General features: G+C 38.6%; 1 protein-coding gene across 9 annotated transcripts in view; it reads right to left on the bottom strand.

Moving 5' to 3' along the window:
* DPH6 (diphthamine biosynthesis 6) overlaps window positions 1-19,433 on the bottom strand; it is a 442,679-nt gene that overhangs the window by 99,114 nt on the left and 324,132 nt on the right. For 5 of the 9 annotated variants that reach the window (XR_009563051.1, XM_060294493.1, XM_060294495.1 and 2 more), the window contains 2 exons: window positions 14,190-14,411; window positions 11,055-11,077 (listed from right to left, as the gene is read on the bottom strand). The exons of 1 other annotated variant lie outside the window; for it this stretch is intronic. Coding sequence is in view for 7 of the 8 variants with exons in the window: in XM_060294493.1 (XP_060150476.1) it covers window positions 11,055-11,077; window positions 14,190-14,411 (245 nt within the window). In the remaining variant the exon portion in view is untranslated. Of the gene's footprint in view, window positions 1-11,054; window positions 11,078-14,157; window positions 14,412-19,433 lie in introns of those variants that run through there. 3 more of the 9 variants (XM_060294497.1, XM_060294494.1, XM_060294496.1) reach the window with 3 other exon arrangements.

The following is a 19,433-nucleotide window of genomic DNA, read 5'->3' as shown; positions in this document are numbered from 1 at the left end:
CATACAACTATAAATGCAAAAATATTGATGTATTTTTACCTGTACAGATACACTCAAAATTAACTCCTTAAGGGAACAGTACATCATTTGTGGTGCCTTAGTTTGTGCTGTCATGCTTTTCATTGACTAGTCACAATTGAGGATAGTTAGAATAATAAACTGTTAGAAATAGTTTACTCTTTGTATTCCTTTGCATTTGAAAATGACTTATGAGGAAAGAAGAATATTTTTATATTGAAAAATGCAATTTGTGTTGTATGTAACAAACGTATGCTCATAACTACTATGATAGGTCCTTAGGTTTATTTTATCCATTTGCAATGGATTTTTGCAACTCTAGATTGGGTAGGAAAAAAGAGAATCGGTATAGAAACCTGGGATGCGACAACTTGATGCTTTAAATATCTCAGCATATCTAAGAATAAACTTGCCACCTTCTCTACCAAATACATTTCCTTTGTCTTGGGAAATGTCATCTATCCACTCCATTGTCCAAGGCTGGAGAGCAGAGTCTTGTCCTTGTCTCTTCTGTCTTCCTTAGCAATTTCTCCCTACTTCATTCGAAGGAGCCACAAGTCTTGTCATTTTTAACTCCTTAAATCACTTAAAATATGCCTATTCATTTCTGTCCCCTTACTTTTATTTTAATATAGGTCACTGTCATTTATATGTTGCTTGGATTTCTGTGAAGACTCCTGACTGTTCTCCCCAATTCCAGTCTTCTTCAGTCCATTTGCTACACTTCAGCCAGAGTAATCTTCTTCTAAGATATATCTGCCTTTTTTAAAAAAAAGCCCCTGCATGCTTAACATCATTCAGTGACTTTTGACGTAACTTCAAACTCCTTAGCATGGTTTCCAAGGCCTTTCAGGTCTGGCCCCCACGTACTTCAACCAACTCTCTCTGTCCCACCCCTCACTCATTGCTGAGCCATGTAGAATGAACAGCAGTTCATCCACTCTCTGCTAACTTCAGTTTTGGAATTCTTTGCTCCCTTGCTACAGAAGGCCCTGCTCCAACTTTGTCTAGTTTAATCATGTCAACATTCCTGGACGTTAGACCTATGTTTCCCTGGGAATGTCTTCCCTGACCCTCTCATAGCCTCTTAAGCACGCTGTGCGTGCTCCAGTCACATCCATTCAACGCTCAGCAAGTATCTGTCAGATGTCTGCTGTGTGCCAGGCACTGGTATAGGTGGTTAGGATATGTTGCTGAACAGAAACAGATAAAGACCATTGCCTCCATGGAGCTTGCATTCTTCTAGTAACTTCATGGCAACTTATCTCACTGTTTTCCTGACTCTCTTCCTCACTAGATGAAGGCAAGGACTCTCCTGAGGTTACTGTATTACCATGATTGGCACAATGTCCAACTAGTAAACATTTGTTTAAAGAAATGAATAAACTGAGCAAATGCAAAGCAATATATTTCTTTTATCTTAGGGCATTAAAATTATTTTGAAGCCAGGGAAAACTTGTTTAGAAGTAAAAGAACCCAACCTTTGACATTATTGGGGGAAATTTGCCAAATAGGCATATGAACATGTCTCCAAAATTAAATGTAATACTTTTTCCCTCTAAACTTGGTTTCAATCATTGAGTCCTTCTATAACCTCTTTTAATTTCTAGGTCAATCTGCTCATTTTCTGACCAACAGAGTCTATAATGGAAAAATCAGTATCAAAGACAAAAACACTAGATGGTCTTCTGAAATAGAAAAATTAAACTGTTTGAACAATAGTATTAAACGTACACTTTCCATGGGCCTGAGATTACTTGGAGAAAAGATGTTTTTCTTGCAAACCTAAAATAGCCATGCTAAATTCTTAAGCTGTTCTTCAGAATTAGAAACAAAAATCTAGAAGACAAGGAAAGGGTTTTTGGTGTTTTGAAGCCTCATTGAGTTCTGTTTTTCCTAGGTGAAAAGGAAAACCACAGCAATATTTTGCTTTTGATAAGAATATATCAGATGGACTTGAAAAATTCAGCAGCTAATTACTTTTAAGATGATCTGAGGCAGGAAAAAATGTTAAGGTGACATAGAGTTGGGGTGCTTAACACTCAGTATTCAGGTCCCGTAATTCCTTAGCAAAACAAGTAAGATTAATATGTGATTTTAAAAAATGGTCAGTGCCTTCTAAACATATGCCTTTTTATTTAAACAGGTTTATATTTCCTGTCTCCAAGGTGCTTTACACCTAAATACCTTCGCCATTCTTTTTCAAAGCACTGTTGGTTATTTCGTTTTTGTAGAGATCACGAATCCACTTGATATTAGTGACTTACACTTTCCTCTCCTTTGTGAGTGTGGGTACTAGCCTTTTTGTATACCAATTTGCTTACACTGCAGTCTATGCTGGTAATACTGTACATCGCCTGACCTCTGAATGGAAAAATAATAACAAGTTAAAACAGTCATTTTACCTGAAGTCGATAAGGCCATAACACTCACCCTGCTTTCAATTCACAGGCTCTATTTTCATCCACTCACTCTCGACTTTGAGAGGAAGGAATAATGACAGGTTACAGGCACTTTATTTCAAAATTCACTCACAAAGTTATCGACAGGCATTTTTCACAGAAACAGCTCTTCTCTCTGACCCTCGTGAGCTGTTTACATGAAAAATGCTCTTCATTGTAGATTAATGAGAGTGGAACCTAATTCTACACCAAACATGTAGCAATTGCTTTAGCATCTCTGTTTTTGATATGGGAACAAAAATAGGGATAATTTGCCTCAAACTGCAGTCACTTCAGTCATAATAAAATCTCAGAGAGTAGTAGTACTGTTTGCTTTCAACTTTCATTAGGTAAGCTGGGGCTCTTATTAGGGTACCAACACATAAATGTTATATTAGCACTTAACAGAAGCACAGCATTCTCCTCTAGGAGATAAATTCTACCCTTGTCAATATAATTCCACACTGAGTGCAGTAAAAGAGTTTGAAAAGATGAAATAGTGAGGCTTTGCACTACAGGAAAAGAAATACCTTGTTCATTCAAGCTTAAAGGCCATTTTGCTGGCCCAAGGTGCTAGGGTACTGTCTAGAAAAGAAGTCTCAGAGAAACTCTCCTAGGTCAAACATTGAGACAAACTTTCAGACATGTTCTCTTTGTCCAAGGTTGTTAAATCGGTCACTTTAAATTTCTGAATGCCTTCAACTGGCATTTCAACTCTGGGAAGAAATATAAGAATTTAAGGCCAAGGTGGAGTTCATGTCCAGAGAGCAAATGATAATCATTCTGTCTAAGCCACTGTACACACAACACCCACATACTTCTTTTCTTTTTTTTTTCCTTTTGAGTATGGTAACCCCTTTTAAAATGTAAGGTATTGTGTATATCATTGTGGTAGAGCTGTTTAAATTAAAACTGCCTTTATCCTTAACTCTTACTACTATGTTCTTTAGGTCCCCTTAAAATAACTATCTCCAATTCAGGCCTAAGAAAAGTGCTGTCACACTTAGAAAAATAAGGACCATTTAGTCATCTAAAGTGGAAAAAAAGGAAGGAGAGGGGCATCTAAAAGCATGGCTATTGCTAGGCCTACCTTTGCCATCGTTTATCTTCTTTCCTAGCCTTTCAAATTTCTTTAGCATACCATCATTCAATCATTTTAAGGTCTTTAAAGGAGTCTATTGTCATTTAGATTATTTAGCAACCTTAATGGCACAAAATAGTCTATTTTAACTACCAAATTCAGACCGTCATGTTTTTCAGATGACATGTGACATGTAAATGTGACTACTGTCCCTCTACATTTGTAAGAGACAATTAGAGACAACATATAACTCGATTCTGCCTAAAAATATTGGCAGTAAGGACAGTTTGGCTTAAAGTTCTATTCATAGGGTTAAATATAATTATATTTGCCAATTTACATTACTATTCTACTAATCTGGGAAATCACTGTTATTCAGCCTTTCCCAGAAGGTTAATGCATTTCTGTCCACCCCTCCTTATATCCCTTGCATTCTGGTAATCCCCAAAATGGCCTGTAAATGTTTACTGTGTCCAGACTTGAGAAAACAAGTATTAAGTACATTTCTGCTGAAACTTCAAAATCCATGTTTAACATATGTCCATTCATTTGTAACCAAGTTTTAAAATGGTAGTTTTCATATATAATATTTACATGAACAAAACAATGGTTTCCTTTTCAAGATCAAATTAAAATAATTTTCAATCCATAAATAAACAGTAATACATTTTTTAAAAAAAACATAATTTGGGGGATAAAGTGAGAACTATTTTATATGCCCACAGTTTTAGATGCTGGCAAACATTGCATATGAAAGTTTATTTGGCTTCAAGAATTAGAGTGGGGTTTTTTTGATATATATATTTAAGCAATAAATTTAGGACCAGAGCCAGCAGCTTCTCAACCATTTCGTTGAGTGGAAATTCAGATAGACTTTTTAGAGAAAGTAGCAGAGGCCTAACATCTAATTAAAACAAATAGTCAACTACAAGCTCTTCATTAACAGAGAATACATTTTACATACTTCTGAATCCTCAGCAGGTAGCATGGTGCCTGGTACTCAATAAGTCCTCAACGAATGTTTCATGCTAACACTTTTCTGGAAGGCAATTTATATCGAATTTCCCAATGCTCATTTAATTTGACTCAAATTCCAAGTTTAGAAATTTAATAAAATAGAGATGTGCACAAAGGAAATAATTAGAGATATACAGAATGTTTACTGTAATGTTATGTATAATAGCAAAAATGGTTAACAACCAAAATATCCAACAGTGGAGTACTGGTCAAATAGATTATAGTATATCAGATAGTGAAATCTTTTTATAGATAACCTATTAAAAACCATGTTTGCAAAGAAAATTTAATTATAAGGGAAAATAAAATATATTGTGTGGGAGAAAAAGCAGTTCAAAGAATAGCAGGTACAATTTTTAAAAATGCATACACATGTGTGCATATATACATGCATACATATCTGAATGAGACAGAAAAAAATTATCTGTTATAAGGAAAGAATGCCAAGCCAACAAATGCATGTTTCTTGCAAACCCCTGCTGGCTTATAAAGATAGGTGTTGAGATGAGTCATTTACTGAGTGGAGAGATCTGTGTGAGGATGCAGACAGAAGAGAGGCTGGAGCTGAGGACAAGCCCGGCTCTGTGCAGCAGGACTAAATATGGGCAGGGATCTATGGCAGTCGGCAGTTAATAGGAATTAGGGCCATGGCAAAGAACCCAGATGTCTAACGCAGATTCTCTATTGAGTTTTTCTGTGCAGTACATATTGTGTCCTTCTCCTCTGCCTCCTCCCGAAAACTTCAGCAAAATTTTATTTTTCTCTTATACTTTGTAAAGGTAGATTTTCTTTGAGGGGTGGTGACCAGGTGCTGAGTCCTGCTGAGGGGCAAGAAGCAAGGCTGCCTGAGGGGCCCGCCCACATTGGGGATATCTTTATGAAGGAAAAGGCACCAAAATATGAGACAGTCATTAGCTGTGGGCACAGAAATAAGAAGGGGATTTTCATTTCCTTCTTCGTACTCTAATGGATTTTCCAAATTTCTGTAATGAATGTGCATTACTATTATAATCAGAAAACATGTTGGTTTTTTTTTTAATGTCGAATGAATAAGTAAACAAGTCAATGAATGAATGGCTTTAAAAAGTGGTAGTTCTGGACTCCCCTGGTGGTGCAGTGGTTAAGAATCCACCTGCCAATGCAGGGGACATGGGTTTGAGCTCTGGTCTAGGAAGATCCCACACGTTGCAGGGCAACTAAGCCCGCGAGCCGCAACTACTAAGCCTGCGCTCTAGAGCCCACGAACCACAACTACCGAGCCTGCATGCCACAACTACTGCAGTCCTCGTGCTTAGAGCCCATGCTCCGCAACAAGAGAAGCCAGCGCAATGAGAAGCCCGTGCACCACAACGAGGAGTAGCCCCCGCTCACCACAACGAGAAAGCCCATGCGCAGCAATGAAGACCCAACACAGCCAAAGATAAATAAATAAATAAATAAATTTATAAATTTACAAATAAATAAACTTATTTTAAAAAGTGGTAGTTCTGAGAAAGACTCTGAAGTATACTCTCAAATGGAAATTGCTATATTTATAATCAGTATAAGAAACCCCAGAGCCTCTTTTCAGTTTTGGGTTGCCTTTTGAAATAAGACACTTGATTTTAGAATACACACACACATATATTTTTGCCCAATGAGTTCTACAAAGCCTGATTAGTCAAATAATAAATTTGCTTACTTTATTTTCTTGAAAAAAGAAAAAGTTGGATCTTATTTTAGTAAAAAAATAATAATATATTAGTGTGCCCACAGTTGAAAGTAATTTTAAAAATTCTTTTCTACGTATTTTCCATTAAAAAAGGGAACATAGCAAAATAAGCATGTGCGTTTAACAAACTAATGAATGCACTTGTGCTGACATTACTGTTCTTCCAGTTGTCACCTCCAATGCCTAAGAACATCGATACTCACCAGACAACTAGGGCTTGAATCCTGGCTCCACCACTTAACTGGCTGTGTGATCTTAGGACAGTTATTTACCTTCTCAATTTCCTCACTTGTAAAATGGGGATAACACCAATTCCCATCTCAGCATCATTATGAGAATAACAGAAGCATTTTTAGATTCGTCTACATGATCACCTTATATTTGGATACTGCCACATATATTTATGACTATGTTTACATTTGTGTTGATGCCAGTGAACATTTAAAGTACCAACAGTTACATGTTGCTTTTAGAATCCCTGCTCCAGTCTGTATTCCCCCCAGACAGTGTTAATTGCTCTGGGACTCTGGGCATCACTTAATTCCTATCTCTATTATGGCTTGCCAGCATTGCCCTACCATTGTTTGTTTACATGTCTATCTACCCTACTAGACTCCACCCTTTGAAAGTGATGTTTGTGTCTTCTCTCCTTTAATATCCCTGACAGCAAACAGAGGCTCGAGCACCCAATAAATGTTTGCACTCAGTAAATTAAAAAAAAAAAAGAGTACCAACGGTTAAAATGCTCATTTGCCACTGACACATACAAACATGGGCACTGACTATTGCAGTCATTCTTGTTCACTATTATTGCTCTCAGAGTCTTTTGTCAATTATAAGGACAAAACTCCGCTTTGTAGTAAAATTTCACCGTTAAAAATATTTTAATAGAATAAAACTTTAGCTTCCTAACATTTAGTAAGTTGAGATTATGATTTGACCTCAAGAAATTAATATTGCAGTACAGTAATGTACTACTGGGTCTTACACTAATAGGAAGAGAACTTAGGTGGACTTAACACATAAATGATGCCCTAGTGCCAAGTAGAGGCCAAATGATATCATGACATTCTGCTCAAAAGAAGGTTTTATAGTGGTTCACATAGAAATAGTGGGAGAAATGAGTCCTTACCTGTCACATTGCAGTATAGCTATACCAGCCAGAAAAGAAGTCAAACCATAGGAGTCAGCACTTATTTGGTTAGGAGATATATTACGAGTCTTACTTTTTAAGTATTAATTTGTAGTAGTTCATTAGCAGTGTGTAGAAATATATAATAGGATATCTGTTTAAAGATATTTTTTATTAATCAGTTGGGATTATTAAAATAATAGTTCTAAATAAAGATGTATATATTTGTGTAAATTATATAATTTTAAAATTAACTACAGCATGTGTCACAATAAAGCGATGCGTTAATTATAGTTTAACTGGTTTTGTAGGTTTATTTTTATTTACCCTTTATGTTTTTTTTGTTGTATAGCTGATAAAAAGCTACAGGTAGAGGAGTTCATAGCTAGTTTTATAGTGTTACATGTACAAGTAACACTATAATAAAAAGAATACAGCCCACAACTGGACATCTGCAAGAACTTTTTCTTACTTTCAAGAGTAAAAAGTTTGAGAAATGCTGTAGTAGAATAACCTGCTTTTCTTTGCAGAATATTTCAAACCATGTTATTACCAAAAATAATGTGCAGTTTTGGCTGAAAAGCTAATACATTTGGCTTCTCTTCAAGAAGTATGATAGCTTTGTGAATGATTATTGACAAAGACAATAATGAGAGTGGGGAGGATGACACTGCAAATCTAAAGATGAACATCCTACTCCCATCCTACTTCTTATACTATTATAAATTGATAGGATGTGTGCTGATTTATACAGACCCATTGAGAATTTTCATCCACTTATGATAAATAAGATGCGTTTTCAAGTTTCCAGTTCTACATCTATAAAATGAACAATACCTATATGATTGCTTTAGAAAGTTAAGGTGAGGAGCAAAGGAATGTGTGAAAGTTAAAATGGCAAGAGTCTATAGCTATAAAAACGACATTATTATTTCATTAACAATAATCTCAGGGCCTATTTATTCTCTGAGTTCTTGTTGCTTTTTTTTTTAAAAAAGGTGGTTTTTTTGTTTTGTTTTGTTTTTTTGCGGTACGCGGGCCTCTCACTGTTGTGGCCTCTCCCATTGCGGAGCACAGGCTCCGGACGCGCAGGCTCAGCGACCATGGCTCACGGGCCCAGCTGCCCCACGGCATGTGGGATCCCAGTCGTGCCCGGACTGGGGCACGAACCCGTGTCCCTGCATCAGCAGGCGGACGCTCAACCACTGCGCCACCAGGGAAGCCCTCTTGTTGCTTTTGTTTGGGTGATTAGGCATAGGTTACAAGAGCTGGGCATAGGTAGTTCATTAGTTCTTGACTATAATAAAATACTATTGCTGAAAGCTGATTGTTTGCAGAGGCTACACATCACTAAAACTCTGGCACTTTTTAGAGGACCAAGGAAGCTTTCAAAGCAAAAAACTACTGTTAAATCTCTTTGATAAATGTAAAGCATATTGGTGTAGATGCACAATGCAAAACGAAGACTATACCTCCTGAAGCTGGAGCCTACATTACAGAAACTGAGAAACAATTCCAGTGTTACCACCTGAGCGTCTGCCCTTGAATTGATATTAAGTAACCATATCACTCATTATGGCCTCTAATCTCCCTTGCTGATACCTTTTAATTTGTAAACAGCACTACTTTATAAATCATATCCTCTTTCATGTGTTCTCGCAGCTAAAGAATTAATTTTGCAAGCAAAATATCTAAACAGTAAGCATAACAAGAATGAAACAGGTTAAAGCTCATTAGCAGCAGGGAGCAGATGTAGTAAGACTCTGCCAGTTCCCCTACATTTCCTTCTCAGCAGGGACTGGGCACCAAGCTGTGAGTTAGTTCTATAGCACAATGCTTGGCTGCTGTTTCAGCAATTGCACCTTATTGCTTCAAGTATAATACTAAGAATTCACTTTGATTTTTGATTTTTCTTTGCAATAATAATGTCTAAAAGGACCCTGCAGAGCTAAAATGTAAAGTTAAGTACCAAGTGCCAGCTAATCAGGAGATCATAAAATTGTAATTGATAAGAAAATAATTATAGATTATAAAGTCATTTTGTCTTTAAAAAAACATTAACTTCTTGACAGAGGCACCAGACTCTGGATGAAATCAATAATTGCTCAAGTTAAATTTCCTTGAAATATCATGCAATATCTAACATTCAGTATAATGTTTTACACAGCTGGTAAAAGATAACTGTGTAAGGACCAAAGCAATAAATACACTGATAAATAAATAAAGTGAAAGCAAATGAATTCTGTCAGAAAAAAACACAATCTCAAATTATTAAACTAGGATTTCTTCCTCCATGTGCAACGTTAAAATAGAATCACCTTTTAGGAAACAGAAATATTAGCCAAATTGAGGTGCCTACAGAGGTGAATATTAGCAAGGCTTTATTTTAAAATCTTTTCTAGAGATTAGAATCCTTTCCTGGGGCTGAAAGTAGTACTTAGATGTGCCAAAACACTGTTGGAGAGACAAACCATCAGCATAAATTCACCTGCTAGATTCTGGATATCAAGGATAGATTGTTGGGACACAATTTGTTCAGCAAAATAAACACATGCTGTAGAATCCAATTCATATAATTTCCAACAAATAAAACTTCAACAGATGTAAATGTAACAATTGATAAATTTATCTGTAATATTCTTATGATTCTGTAAATTACTCTCAAAGATGATGCTCTATGTTTGTTTGCTGTTTTTGTGTAGGTTTAGTTTTTGCAGTGGATTCATTCAGCCACATCTGATAGACAAGATGCTTTTAGAAGAATGACATTAACAGTGTTCTAGGAAAGCTACTCTAAATCTTTCAAAGAAAGAAAAAGAAATGAAGAAGTGCAATACCTGGGGGAGAGGAACCCATATTCTGAATCTTCTAGGCTATGAAAATAAATTCATAATCCTTCTTCTGCAAAATAACAGGACTGGCATCAAAGCCTGGAGCAGATCTAAGCCTACAAGCAAGGTTAATTAAACTTGTCCCATTTCATGGAAATTAAAATGGCAAGGTGATGAGGATCATTATAGTATGAAAAGTTAACTTAAAAAGTAAGTCACCTACGTACTAAGGTTGATTGACTGCTCTGAATTGCTTGACCCATTTTCCACAGAAATTGGGTTTCCTGACACGTCTTCTTTAATACAAACATTTTTGTGTATCTTCAGATACAACTGAGTCCTATGAGTTTATATCAGTTAGATCACGACTTTGGGAATGTGGGTTATTCTTCAAACTCAGTAGGTTGTAGGTAATATTTGAAGCTGTGGTAACAGTCACCTAGGACTTGTGTGTCCTTAAAGGGTACTCAGACAATAGGTCACTTTGTGGTATTAGCATTTTGGTGTGCAGTTTCAGTAGCTCTAAACACAACTGAGCTCCTTTAGCTATCTCCAGCATAGATCGTGTGGGCAGTTTAAGGTTCTCCACTGGAGGTATGAAATTGAAAACTTCCAGGGATTTCTGCTTTAAGGTTTCATTAGATATTGACTAAGGGTAATGGAATTGAATTAAAAGAGATACATATGTAGAAAAGTTGACAGAAAATACAGCTCTAATGTGGCAGAGAAACCCAATCCACAGCAAATCACACACAAAAACAACCAGTGCTGTCTGATATTCAACAGGTATGTAAACATGAACAAATGCTGACATTATACCTACCTTTTGAAATAATTTCATCCCACCTGAAAAATCAAATGACAAGAAAAGAGTAATAACTACAAAGTCCTTGAAAGCTGCCTGACCACCAGGACTGAAGGGATGCTCATTGAAACACAGTTCTGCTGATTGGACTTGTATGAGGAGACAACAGCAGGATACTCAAGGAACTGGAGTATAGCGTTCTAATGTGTGACATTGCCAAACAGAGAGGGCAGAGAAATGCTCTAAATTACTATTGAAGCAGAAACTAGAGCAATCTGTATTTCACTGTAGATGACTATGACACTGGTGACAGAGCAGCCTGGTACGTAGCTACAGGAATGGAGTTGTTGATCTTCAGTAAAAGAAAAGAAAACTTCAGGCTGATTACTGCCTAGAAAACAGAGTTGCAAAAAGTGATAAACCTTTCAGGTGGTAGCTGCTACCAAATACATGACAATTTTCACATCAAAATTTCTGAGTGCAGAAAGTATTAAAAATCATAGAATTATTAAACTGTAGGATTGGACAAAGCCATGGTCATCATCTCTTAAATCTTCTCATTTTGTAAGGGAAACAGAACTGCAGAAAAATCTGCCTTACTCACCAGTCAGAAACAGAGCTAGCACTTGAAGCCACATCTCTGTATGCTTGATCTAGCCATGAACCCTACTCAGAGTGCATTTTAGACGCATCAGCTTTCAAATAGAGGTTTAACCTCTTAAACTAGAAGAAAGCCTGTACAATTCCTTTGTATCTTCAAAGAAAATCTGGGGAGGGGTCAGTTTGCAAGGTATGAAATCTGTATACTCAATTAAAACCTTCAAGGGCTTATTAAATATATGACCCTGATGCTAGCTTTGAAATTCTAATCCTGTTCTATCATTTTTAGTCTACCACAAAGGCTTATTTTGATCTTGAAGGACCCTCGGAGGTCATCTTGTCCAACCCTTTCATTTCAAGGCTCTCCCTTAACTCACCTTCACAAGAGTAATCCTTTCCACTCTCTTTATAAACACTTCATTGATACTCATGGAAGGATGAATTATTTAGGCTTCTGGCTCTTTTCTAGATTCCCACCACTCTGTCCCTACCAGTTGAGTTGTTCATTTACAAAAGATCAGTTGTCTTTATTCCAAACTTGAATATGCTACTTGCAATTGTTATTGGCATTTTGTACTTTCTCTTAAGTATTACATATTCCTCTGGACTATGAATGTAAAACAAAGCAGAGTTGTTTCTATAAAAATTAAGTTAAATATTTTGGGTAGGCTTTACAAAAGTGAGTTGTTAATAACGTTGTAAGTGTTGGTGAGGATATAGTGAAACTGGAACTCCTTTTCACTGTTGGTGGGAAGGTAAAATGGTGCAGCTGCTATGGAGAACTGTATGAAGGTTCCTCAAAAAGTTAAAGAGAAATACCATATGATCCAGAAATCCCACTTTTGGGTATTTATCCAAAAGAACTGAAATCAGAATCTCAAAGAGATACTGCATTTTCGTTTTCATTGCATCATTTTCACAATAGCCAAGAGGTAAGAACAACCTAAGTGTCCATCAAGGGATTAATGGATAAAGAAAACATGGTATATATATATATATACAATGGAATATTATTCACTTATAGAAAAGAAGAAAATTCTGTCATATGCTACAATATGGATGAACCTTGGGGACATCATGAGAAGTGAAATAAGCCATTCACAGAAGGACAAATACTGCATGATTTCACTTATATGAGGTATCTAAAGTAGTCAAACTAATGGAAGCAGAAAGTAGAATGGTGGTTGCCAGAGGCTGGAGGAGTTGTTGTTCAACGGGTATAAAGTGTTAGTCATGCAAAATGAAAAAACCCTAGACATCTGGTGCGTACAACATCGTACATGACAGGCATCTTATTACAAGGTGTGGAAGGCATGCGAAATGTGAACTAAGATTTGAGTTCAAAGCCTGACTCTAATATCTGCCTCATTAAGTTGCCTAGAAGATTAAATAGTAGGCTACCTGATTCATGGGAGGTTCTCAGTAAATATGTTTCCTTAAAAATATCATGGCATTGATTTACCATGATAACTGACAAGGAGGTACTATTATCCTTATTTTATAATTACACAGCTAATAATTTGGAAAGCCTGCATACAAGCCCACGTCTGTCTTTAAAGCCTGAGCCTTTCCACTACAAGACACTGTTTAATCATGGTGTAATTTTGAGTGGGATTCCAGTCTGAATGATTTAGCCACGTTAAGTTGTAAATGCACTGTCAATAGCTGAAAGCATTGATATTAACTGCTGAAGATAAACTGGACAGAATTGCCTAGTGGTCCATTTATAAGTTGGGGAATAGCTGACAGATGCAACGGTTTAAATTTCATTAGTGTTAAGTGTTTGTGTGTAGCTGTTTTTTGGGGAGGTGGTCTATAATTACTTATGTCCTACTGCTTCTTGGCTCTACTTTATTATTATTATTGATTTATTATATTTTATGATTTAAAAAGTAGTCATACAAAGTAATTTAATTTAAGGGACTGTCAAGGGCACAGTCCTACTTTTCACCAATTAGAATTAGAATTCATGATTTCTGTCCACTATGATTTCAGAAAAATTGCTCTGGGATTTGAAGAAGCATTAAAAGCATGGTGTCAATAACAAAGTACTAATTGTTATTAGTGTTGTTGTTGTTCTGCTTTTCCAATTTGAAGATCATCATGGGTTGGAGATGACAGAAACAGGATAGGAAGTGAATGATGATGACTTTTTCTTTCAACTTTTAACTTTACGGTATGCTTCCCAACCAGTGAGATGATCACTCCTTTGTTTTAATTCTCACTCTAAAAGTTGCATTTAAATGACTTGTCATGATTAAATTTTAGCATTGTCACCAGCTTTAGTTTATACTACATTTTAGTTTTTCTGTCACTATTCTTATGTTTGTACCACATAGGGAGGTAACTGTCTTGGTGTCCCTTTCTCTATTTTCCTCATATTCCTTTAGCTTCTGAGAGTCCATTCCAATGATTTAAGACCCAGAAAACCCCAAATCTAGAATTACCTTCTAAACTTGGAATTACCTTTCCCTGTTTTGACTTTTCCATTGCATTTATTATGGCACTGATTATAACTTACATTATATTATATTGGCAAATTCCTTGAGGTACCTTTGTAATATTTTTCTCAAAAATAGTTTGCTCGGGGCTTCCCTGGTGGCGCAGTGGTTGAGAGTCCGCCTGCCGATGCAGGGGACACAGGTTTGTGCCCCGGTCCGGGAGGATCCCACATGCCGTGAAGCGGCTGGGCCCGTGAGCCATGGCCGCTGAGCCTGCGCGTCTGGAGCCTGTGCTCTGCAACGGGAGAGGCCACAACAGTGAGAGGCCCGTGTACTGAAAAAAAAAAAAAAAAAAATAGTTTGCTCAAAATTTTGATGAATTTCAAGATGTATTATCAATCACTTTTTTTTTTAAACATCTTTATTGGGGTATAATTGCTTTACAATGGTGTGTTAGTTTCTGCTTTATAACAAAGTGAATCAGTTATACATATACATATGTTCCCATATCTCTTTCCTCTTGCATCTCCCTCCCTCCCACCCTCCCTATCCCACCCCTCCAGGCAGTCACAAAGCACCGAGCCGATATCCCTGTGCCATGCGGCTGCTTCCCACTAGCTATCTACCTTACGTTTGTTAGTGTATATATATATGTCCATGCCTCTCTCTCGCCCTGTCACAGCTCACCCTTCCCCCTCCCCATATCCTCAAGTCCGTTCTCCAGTAGGTCTGTGTCTTTATTCCTGTCTTACCCCCAGGTTCTTCATGACATTTTTTTTTCTTAAATTCCATATATATGTGTTAGCATAAGGTATTTGTCTTTCTCTCTCTGACTTACTTCACTCTGTATGACAGAATCTAGGTCTATCCACCTCATTACAAATAGCTCAATTTCATTTCTTTTTATGGCTGAGTAATATTCCATTGTATATATGTGCCACATCTTCTTTATCCATTCATCCAATGACGGGCACTTAGGTTGTTTCCATCTCCGGGCTATTGTAAATAGAGCTGCAATGAACATTTTGGTACATGACTCTTTTTGAATTTTGGTTTTCTCAGGGTATATGCCCAGTAGTGGGATTGCTGGGTCATATGGTAGTTCTATTTGTAGTTTTTTAAGGAACCTCCATACTGTTCTCCATAGTGGCTGAACCAATTCACATTCCCACCAGCAGTGCAAGAGTGTTCCCTTTTCTCCACACCCTCTCCAGCATTTATTGTTTCTAGATTTTTTGATGATGGCCATTCTGACTGGTGTGAGATGATATCTCATTGTAGTTTTGATTTGCATTTCTCTAATGATTAATGATGTTGAGCATTCTTTCATGTGTTTGTTGGCAGTCTGTATATCTTCTTTGGAGAAATGTCTATTTAGGTCTTCTGCCCATTTTTGGATTGGGTTGTTTGTTTTTTTGTTATTAAGCTGCATGAGCTGCTATCAATCACTTTTTAAAAAATATTTGTTTATTTATTTATTTTTGGCTGCATTGGGTCTTTGTTGCTGTGTGCGGGCTTTCTCTAGTTGTGGCAAGCACAGGCTTCTCGTTGCAGTGGCTTCTCTTGTTGCGGAGCATGGGCTCTAGGTGCGTGGGCTTCAGTAGTTGTGGCATGTGGGCTCAGTAGTTGTGGCTCATGGGCTGTACAGTGCAGGCTCAGTAGTTGTAGCTCGTGGGCTTAGCTGTTCCGCAGCATGTGGGATCCTCCCAGACCAGGGCTTGAACCCGTGTCCCCTGCATTGGCAGGCAGATTTTTAAACACTGCACCGCCAGGGAAGTCCTATCAATCACTTTTTAATGAAGCAAATGACAAGGAAAAATATAAATTCCATATAATAAGCCATATTTCACTGTGTGTCAAAGGCATTTTACATTAAGCTGACCCATACCTTGAGGTATATCCCTTTGTCATAAAACCAACTAAGCCCTCCCTGAAGATAGCCCTTTTCTTTTTCTGTGCTGCTCTAATGGCAAGTCCTTCTTTAAGTAGCATCCCCAGAAAGAAGTATGAATTACTATTTTGCTTAAATAGTGATTGAAACAACCACCAGTTTTGAAGCCCTTCTCTGCTTCAGGCATTGTACTTGTCCATTTGGAAATTCTATGAAAATCTTCATTTCATAAATGATATAATCAAAGATTAGTATGGTAAACTAACTCGCTCAAGAGAGAGGCAGAACAGGGATACAGATCAAAGTCCATTTCAAGTCAAAGTCTGTGCTCTTCCACTATGAAGACCCTCCTTGACACTCACTCTTCCCACTGCTAAGATGGATGTAACTTCGAATAAAGCTGGTGGGAATAATTTGTATAATTGATTTGTGCCCTGCCTTAGTCTGGAAAGGATTTAAGACAGGAGTGAAACACAATCATGTACTCTGCTATGGTGAAAAAAAAAAAAGAGTTTTAGATTCTACAGCCCCAGTTTAGATTCCAGGACTCCTACTTGGCAGCTGTGAGAAATCTGTTTCCTCATTAATAAAAGGGAATAATACTACCTAACTCCTATTGCTGTTGTGAGAACTATAGGAACTAACATGTAAAGCTCCTGGCTTAGTTGCTGGTACAAAGTAAATCATACATACTAGTTCCCTCTTCATTCTACCCTGTCCTTTTTTTTTTTTGTGGCCTCTCCCGTTGCGGAGCACAGGCTCCGGACGCGCAGGCTCAGCGGCCATGGCTCACGGGCCCAGCTGCTCCACGGCATGTGGGATCTTCCCGGACCGGGGCACGAACCCACGTCCCCTGCATCGGCAGGCGGACTCTCAACCACTGTGCCACCAGGGAAGCCCCTACCCTGTCCTTTGACCATGACTTGCCTCCCTCTAAGGGGTGGTCCAATTTGAAAGCAGACTAGCTCTATTTTTCCCTATCAACAATTACTTTAAGTTTAATCATTATTTCCTGACAAGTGTCAACAGCTGGAAGTCTCACTCCAAACTTTAGGGAAGGTCTTTAGTGACCACATCCTTCTTGTTACATAGGATAGAGCCATATAACCTGCTTGGGATTAAGTTTGAGTATTGGTCTTTACAGGGTTCTTTGCTGCTTCTTGATGTACACTAAGATACAGATAACTAATTGACAGTTTTATAAGACTATTGAATTTGAACATTTATAGCAACTCTACACAATTTTTATGCCTCTAAAACACCAATTTCATTCATTTATGTAATGACAGCATTTATCGAGCACCCACTATTTTCCAGGCACCATGACAAGAACCCGTATGATGATATGGAATGAAAATAAGGCAGGCAAGGTATTTCTATCCAGTAACCACCAACCTTGAAGGGGAGGGTGATGAAACAGTTAATACTGTAACTCAAAATGATGTGCTATATTGAATTATATGAACAGTTCTAATAGATAAAAGAGAGTGTTTCACACGTTTGTAGCACTAAATGTTTATCTTCCATCTCAACACCAGTAACAAATACCAGTAGCAAATATAATGTGTTAAGAAAGTAAACATAATATCTATGATTAATTTCCAAATAGTAAAATATTTACATAAATTTGTATTATTGGGGGAGACCTTCAAGACGGCAGAGCAGTAAGACGTGGAGATCACCTTCCTCCCCACAGATACACCAGAAATACATCTACACGTGGAACAACTCCTACAGAACACCTACTGAACGCTGGCAGAAGACCTTAGACCTCCCAAAAGGCAAGAAAATTCCCATGTACCTGGGTAGGGCAGAAGAAAAAAGGAAAAACAGAGACAAAAGAATAGGGATGGGACCTGAACCTCTGGGAGGGAGCTGTGAAGGAGGAAAGGTTGCCACACACTAGGAGCCCCTTCACTGGTGGGGACGAGTAGGGGTAGGAGGGGGGGAAACTTCGGACCCACAGAGGAGAGGGCAGCAAGAGGGGTGCAGAGGGCAAAGCAGAGAGATTCCCGCACAGAGGATTGGTGCCGGCCAGCACTCACCAGCCCGAGAGGCTTGTCTGCTCACCCGGCAGGGTGGGCGGGGGCTGGGAACTGAGCCTCGGGCTTTGGGGGTCAGACCCCAGGGAGAGGACTGGGGTTGGCTGCGTGAACACAGCCTGAAGGGGGCTACTGCGCCACAGCTAGCTGGAGGGATTCTGGGAAAAAGTCTGGAACTGCCTAAGAGGCAAGAGACCACTGTTTTGGGGTGCACGAGGAGAGGGGATTCCTGCTCCATGTGCCCACGGAAGGCAGAGCACCGTCTAAACGAGCACCGGAGTTGGGCATGAGCTGCAGCTATCAGCTCAGAACCCAGAGATGGGCATGAAACGCTAACACTGCTGCCGCTGCCACCAAGAATCCTGTGTGCAAACACAGGTCACTATCCACACCCCCCCAGGAGCCTGTGCAGTCCGCCACTGCCAGGGTCCCAAGATTCAGGGAAAACTTCCCCAGGAGAACACATGGCACACCCTCAGGCTGTTGCAATGTCATGTTGGTCTCTGCTGCCACAGGCTTGCCCCTCATTCTCCCCGGGTCTGAGTGAGCAAGAGAGCCCTAATCAGCTGCTGCTTTAACCCCCTCCTGTTTGGGCAGGGACCAGAGGCCTGACGGTGGCCTACCCGCAGAGGCGGGGCCAAAACCAAAGCTGAATCCAAGGAACTGAGCAAACAAAGAAGAGAAAGGGAAATCTCTCCCAGCAGCCTCAGGAGCAGCAGATTAAATCTCCACAATCAACTTGATGAACCCTGCCTCTGTGGAATACCTGAATAGACAACGAATGTTCCCAAAATTGAGGTGATGGATTTGGGGAGCAACTGTAGACTTGGCGTTTGCTTTCTGCATCTGATTTGTCTCTGGTTTTTATGTTTATCTTAATTTAGATTTTAGAGCTTGTTATCATTGGTGGATTTGTTTATTGGACTGGTTGCTCTCTTTTTTAAAAAATTATTTTTTTATTATTATTTTTAATTAAAAATTTTTTTTTCCTTTTTTCTCTTTTTCTGTTGTGAGTGTGTGTGTGTGTGATTTTTTGTGTGATTTTGTCTGTTTAGTTTTGCTTTTCCCATTTGGTATGGGGTTTTGTATCTGTTCATTTTTTTTTTTTTTTTTTTCCAAGCCATGTGGTTGGCAGGGTCTTGGTGCTCTGGCTGGGTGTCAGGCCTGAGCCTCCAAGGTGGGAGAGCTGAGTCCAGGACAATGGACTACCAGGGACGTCCCGGCCCTATATAATACCAATTGGAAAGAGCTCTCCCACACATCTCCATCTGAACATTAAGACTCAGCTCCACCCAACAGCCAGCAAGGTCCAGTGCTGGATGCCCCATGCCAAACAACTAGCAAGACAGGAACACAACCCCACACATTAGCAGAGAGTAAACACAACAGCAGAGAGTAAAACATTAGCAGACAGTAAAACATT

This window comes from Globicephala melas, chromosome 2 (genome assembly GCF_963455315.2).
Source record: "Globicephala melas chromosome 2, mGloMel1.2, whole genome shotgun sequence".
Taxonomy (NCBI): Eukaryota; Metazoa; Chordata; class Mammalia; order Artiodactyla; family Delphinidae; genus Globicephala; species Globicephala melas.
This window is presented reverse-complemented; position numbering and strand designations above follow the sequence as displayed.